The sequence below is a fragment of the Coptis chinensis genome, chromosome 7 (genome assembly GCF_015680905.1).
Source record: "Coptis chinensis isolate HL-2020 chromosome 7, ASM1568090v1, whole genome shotgun sequence".
NCBI classification, from domain to species: domain Eukaryota; kingdom Viridiplantae; phylum Streptophyta; class Magnoliopsida; order Ranunculales; family Ranunculaceae; genus Coptis; species Coptis chinensis.
The window spans coordinates 77,591,123-77,597,357 of NC_141462.1; the positions used below are offsets into that span (position 1 = coordinate 77,591,123).

At 43.4% G+C, this 6,235-nt stretch overlaps 1 protein-coding gene across 1 annotated transcript; it reads right to left on the bottom strand.

The window, feature by feature from the left end:
• Nucleotides 1-308: 308 nt before the first annotated feature.
• On the bottom strand, nucleotides 309-2,737 carry LOC147489044 (uncharacterized). The gene is made up of 3 exons (XM_086574552.1): nucleotides 2,357-2,737; nucleotides 1,976-2,237; nucleotides 309-850 (listed from the first exon to the last, which is right to left on the bottom strand). Exons 1-3 carry the CDS (start codon nucleotides 2,735-2,737, stop codon nucleotides 309-311), a joined length of 1,185 nt encoding a protein of 394 aa, XP_086430678.1.
• Between the last annotated feature and the right edge of the window lie 3,498 nt (nucleotides 2,738-6,235).

Consider the following 6,235-nt stretch of genomic DNA (forward strand, 5'->3'; position numbering starts at 1 on the left):
GAGACATCGTTAACATGTTACAGGATAGGTTCCCACCACAGAGCAAAAGGAGTGAGCATACTCTAGCTAAATCTAAAGTACACCTGATCAGGACTCTAGATTTTGGGTACAAAAGCTGGCCGTGTTGCACTCCATTCCGATGCATCTATATCCAAAGTCGCCCCATGCTTTGCTGCCGAGTTAGCATTGAAGTTAGCTTCTCTCTAATTGTGTGTTATCCTGTAGGAGATCAAGTTTTGAGTGGCTCTTTCCCATCTAGTTTTCAGTTTCCATGAAATGTGACCATTTGCAAAAGAATGAGCAACCGATTAGGAGTCAGTTTCTATCCATATTACCCTCCAGCCATGAGCAATTGCTCTCTTTGCTGTTAATACAACCGCGATGCTTTCTGCCTCATAATTGGTGACCACCCCGAGACCTTGTGCCAGAATTCCAAGTAAATTGGATTGGTAATCTCTGAATGTTAAACCAGCGCCTCCTCTTCCCGAATTTCCAAGTGAGCATCCATCACGGTTAATTTTAATCTCTTCTTGTTCAGGTGGATACCAATTAACTTGTTGGATTGCACTGAACGGCTTTGGCTTGCATTCGATATCCAAAGAGCGTAGAATAGCAAGTTTGGCAGCAGTGTTGTACATGTGACTCTTAGACAGATGCCCAGTAACTTGAATGCCCTTCCTTACCTGGTTCCTTATGTGTCCAGAGCTGAAGTTTGAGTCGTTGTATCTTTGAGAATTTCTCATCTTCCAAATGGCTACTAGCATAATTAGAACCGCAGAAGTCCACAGCTCTCTGATCAAAGGACTTGCAAGTCGTTTTGGTTTGATAAGTCCCTTTATGTCTACCTCTCCTGTTGTTATTTGCAGATTCAAATGAAATATTTGAAGAATCCATTCCCAAAGTGCTTGAGAGGTGGGACATCTCCATAACAAATGCTCGCAACTCTCCTCTTCTTCTTTGCATCCATCACATATGGAAACAATCGGAATGCACTTATGCTTCACCTTATCATCCGTCAGAATGATTCTTTGCAAGATTTTCCATACAATTCCAGCTGTCTTGGGGTGCACGTAGCTGTTCCAGATGATTGTTCCCTACTAGACAATGGCCCCCCTTCTCTCTGATAGTTTCAAAGGCAGAGGACACCGAGAATTTCCCTTCCTTATCCGGTTTCCAAATTCTTCTATCCTCCATTTCGGTACTTGGAGGCAGCAGAGAGTTTAAATTCATTTCTAGAAAAGCGAAGACATTGATCAAACTATCAGGAAAGCTCCATTGGTTGTTCACAATTAGGTCTCGAACTTTTGAAGAATGATTACTCCAGTCAAAGTTCGGATGCAAGGCCATTACCGAGTTTGAGCCAGCCCAATCATCTCTCTAGACGTCTAGAGAGCTATCTGAGCCAATCGACTAGCCCATATGCCCTTTCATTTCTTCCAAAGCCCATTTCAGCCCTTTCCAGATGGATGAGCATTTGTGACTAGCCAACCACCTTTCATGCTTCAATTTGTATTTCTGCACCATATACTGTGACCACTGGTTGTCCGTCGTGATCATTTGTCATGCCAGTTTCATGAGTGGTGCAATGCCTTTGGCTTGCACACTTTCGCCTATTTTAGCGTGATAGTCTTTCTTACTGCTGGGTTTTCAGACCAGATGAAGTTTCTGATGGCTTTTTCCCCTTCCTTTATGCTTTGTCTCGGCCATTTGTAGATTCTCATGTTGTACACTGGCATGATGTTCAGTATAGTCTGTGCAAGGACCACTCTCGCTTGAAATGAAAGTAACTTTCCTGCCCATCCACTTGCTCTCTTTTTGATCTTGTCAACTAGAATTTGCATGCTGGATTATGTGACACAACCTTTGAATAAAGGTACCCCCAAGTATACCTCAGGCAAGGAGGCTTCCTTCATGTCAAAAATTGCTTCCACCTTTCTTCTTTTGGTGTCTGTCATGCTTCCGAGGAACAACTTACTTTTTTCCCTGCTAATGAGCTGTCCAGCCGCTAGTTGGTAGTCATTTAAGTAATTTCTCAAGTATCTGAGGCCTTTTAAACCTCCATTTGCAAATAGGATGATGTCGTCCACAAATAGAAGGCGAAATGGAGAGTATGTATTCCCAATAAAAGTCATAGGGATGATTTTGCCTGAAGTTTGCAGTCTCACTACGATTCTGCTAAGAGCATCCTCCACAATAGAAAAAGAAGCGGAGATAGTGGATCCCTTGGCCGAAGTCCTCTGCCAGTGCAAAAAAACCCACACGGTCCACCATTTATCATAATAGAGATCTTTGCGCTGCTGATAATGTTCTTGATCATGTCGCGGAACTTTGGGCTAAATCTAAATCTCTCCAGTACCATAAAAAGGAAATCCCAGCTGAGAGAATCAAATGCTTGAGAGATGTCCAATTTGATGACTGCATTTTCACCCCATCTTTTTATGTGCATATCATTGATGAGTTCTGAGGCCATTGCAATTGCCGTACTTCCTGTTCTCCCCTTCAAAAAACCATGTTGCTCACAACAAATGATGCTCATGGCAATAGAAGTTAGCTGGTTAGCCAAAATTTTAGTAACAATATTAAAAAGGAAGTTACTTAAACAGAGTGGCTTGTACTGACCAATTTCCCAAGCATTCTTGCATTTCGGAATCAGCACCAGAAAATTTGCGTTCATTCCTTGCGGGATGATATGATCAGTGAAGAATGAACGAATGGCTTGACAAACATCAGCACTCATAATGCTCCAACATTTTTGGAAGAACATGCCCTAAAAGCCATCAGGTCCTAGGGAGCTTTGTGGATCCATACCCATGACCGTGTCTGTTATTTCTCTCCCGCTAGGTATAGCTATGAGCATGTCATTTTGCTGTTCTGTAACCGCATGTGGGATGAGGTTCAAAAGCTCCTGGTTCCGCAGTACCGAGATGGCCTCAAACTTGACTTTGTAGGCTTGTACCATGTACTCCTTGATAAGACCTTGGTCATGCAATATAGTTCCTTCAGCTGTCTTGATCTCCTCAATAAAATATTTGGACTGCCTAATGCGTGCTTTAGCCTAGAAATAAGCAGAGTTTCTATCCCCTTCTAGCTCTTCTTTGATGCATGCTCTTTGTTTCCACATAGTGGCTTCAGTGTGCATGAGGTTTGAGATGAGTTTTTCCGTTTCCATTTCTTGTAAGTGCAGCTGTACATCGAAGGACTCCTACTCTTGCTGTTTTTGGATGTCTTTGAGGGATTTGTTTGCCTGAGCAATTTTATCTCTATTGCCCCAGTATGTATTTTTGTGCCAGGCCTTTAGAGTACTCTTGAGTTTTTTGAGCTTGCGCATGACAAGACGAATAGGACCATCGCACATTGGCTCACTCCAGCTTAACTTTACCATATTCATGAACTAATTGTGCTCGAGCCAAATCTTTCTAAACCGGAATGGAACATTTTTAGGCCTAGTGTTTTTGTTACACCATCCCATTACTGGTGAGTGGTCAGAGAACTTGCGTTGCAATATCTTGCATCTCCATTTAGGATTCGCTAGCAGTCAGTTGTTACTAATGAGAGCTCTGTCTATCTTTGCCAAAATCCGCTTCTTCCCTATTTGCCTATTACACCAGGAGAAGCTATGCCCCAGAGTGGCCGTGTCCAAAAGAGCATTATTGTTTATGAAATCCACGAACTCATTCATTGTGGTAATGGAGTTGAAGTTACCAATTACAATCCAGGAAGTGTTTAGTGCACCAAAAACCCCAAGTTCTTCCCATAAGGCTCTTCTTTGTATGTAGAAGCATTTGGCATGTACAAAAGATATGAAATGCTGATTCATATTTACCGTTATATGCTGATCATTAATGACAACCACATTCACCGCCATGCCGTTCTTCCAAAAAACCCAGATATTTCCTGTTTTGCTATCCGAGTGGTTATGCGCAAAATTATTGTTGTAGCCCCTGTTAATCAGCCATGAAGGAGTAACAATGGGAGCTTGTACTTCTGTATGATTTCTTCTAAGTATAACTTAGGAGATGTTCTTCTCATTCCACGAACATTCCAGAATTGGACGTTCGTCATTGATTATGCTGAGTTATTTTTCCTCGCCCTTGTGGATAGAGGAGAGTACTCCTGCAAGATCCATTGTGGCTTATTCTTTTTCTTTACTATTGTCTGCCATGGTTCTTCACCGGACTCTTCATTCTCATCAACCGCTAAATCAACCCAGTTAACTGATCTCAGTAGAGAATTAGCCTCATATATTAATTTGGACTTGTTTTTGTCACCCAAGGATGTAGGCTCAACATGTCCTGTCGATGTCGATGAATATGAGTCTAATCCTCTGCCATTCGAACCCTCGTCTGCATTGGTCTTATCTAGGGCAAGGATCGGGTCGGGTTCGAGTCGGATATGGCTATATCCGAATCCGAATAGTTTCCTAATATCCGAACCCGAACCCGATTATATCCGAAATTTAATATTTGAACCCGACTCGACCCGAACCCAATTATATCCGACTAACCCGATCGGATAACACTAAAAATTAAAAAAATCCTAAAAAATATATTCGAACCCGAATCCAAATCCAAATCCGAATCCGACAGACCCGACCCCGACCCGAATAAGTAAACGGATATAAAAATCGACCCAAACCCAAACTATTCGGGTTCGAGTCGGGTCAGATTCGGGTCAAACCCGACCCAATTCCCTGCCCTAGTCTTATCCGATGGAGATGGTAAGTTAGCAGCTCTTTGATTTAGTTCAGTGCCCCATTTGACAACCTGATCCTCTGTAAAAGAATTTGCCTCAACAATCTCTTCATGGCCGGTGAAGTTAGACACTATGTTGGAGGAAGGGCCATGGGCCATAGGAGAAGTAAAACTCTCACCCACAGGAGGGGTGTTCACTACTTGTAATCCGACAGCCTCTTCAAGGTTTGATCGAAAGGTGGGCGCTAAGATAGATGGAGTTTCTTTTTGAAGGAGCGAAGTCGGCATCCCCGCAACTTTCGAAAAAAGCGGTGCTGCTGCCACAGAAACCTTTGCCCCATTATCTGCCAGATTTTCCTTCCCTCTTGCCACACCGAGCTCTTCCAGTGATGCCTCGATCTCAGACCATGCCGCATCAGCCACCTCGCCTGTTGCTTGGGGGCCTAGCACATTTTTCACAACTGATTTCTCAGTTCTGCCACCCACCTGATCATACCCATTCTTTGTCTTCGCAATTGCTGTAAGCACTTTCGCACCCTCATTATAAGAATTCTCCTTCACGCCATCTAAAGTGGGTTTCTCAGAATCCCCCTCTAGGGATAAGTTCACTGATGTGATCTGCTCGTTCACACTCTCTGCAGCACCTCGTGATGCGGTGTTACCCTCTGCAGTTGATAACTTCTCCTTCACACCTGCTGCAAAAACTTTCGCACCTGCTGTAGAAAGCTCCTCTGCAGTGGATAACGCCACTGCTTTCCCCATGTTAATCTCCGGAGATTTCTTTGCTGAGAATTGACCCTGGTCCTCATGAGCAACCACAATATGGTCATTGTCCTCTACAGTGTGTATCTCATCCACTTCAAGCCCTCAAACAAGTTTTGTGTCTGAACTTCTTTGGCTTGTTAGAGCTTTTCACTCTCCACAAAGACTCCCCTTGCTTGCTGAACTCTCCAGTATTCTTTTTCTTTCCGTGTCTTCTGCGTCTTTTTTCTCCCATCGGTTCCAGGGGGGGTATCCACTACAACCTCCTTATCCTTGTTTCCATTGTTTTTGTTGTGCCTCATATAATTTCTAAGCCTCCGACATTCCGTTACCAAATGTCCCACAATTTTGCAATGTGTGCACATTTTTGGTAGTTTGCCCACCTCGACAGTTTGCCAGAAGTTGGTAAACTTCGTCCTGACATAGATTTGATCCGGCAGTGGTTCGGATAGGTCCACGTCAACCAAAATGTTGGCGTAGTATCCATACTCTATGTTGAAGGTTTTCTCATCTATTTGCATAGGGTACCCCACTCCTCGAGCAATGGACATCAATGCCTCCAGCTCCCAATATTCCTGACCAAGTCCAGGCAATCTAATCCAAACCAAACCATGAGATTGCTTTTGGCTATCGGGATTGAAGTTTGTAGTCTATTGGCTGATTCTCATAGGCATTTTGTCAAAGTCCCACAATCCTTTCGCCCAAACTCTGTTTAGATCTTCTACATTCGAAAATCGGAGAAAGAGAAAACCTTTTCCAATGGGTGTGATCAGCCATTCCCC

What these genes read in the sequence shown, in the direction of transcription:
- LOC147489044 (XM_086574552.1), bottom strand. Translation starts at nt 2,737, where the DNA reads ATGAGTGCTGATGTTTGTCAAGCCATTCGTTCATTCTTCACTGATCAT. An exon ending in GCTGGGATTTCCTTTTTATG is followed by an intron (nt 2,238 to 2,356) that starts GTACTGGAGAGA and finishes TTGCACTGGCAG; the next exon opens with AGGACTTCGGCCAAGGGATC. An exon ending in GCTCATTAGCAGGGAAAAAA is followed by an intron (nt 851 to 1,975) that starts GTAAGTTGTTCC and finishes AAATAACAACAG; the next exon opens with GAGAGGTAGACATAAAGGGA.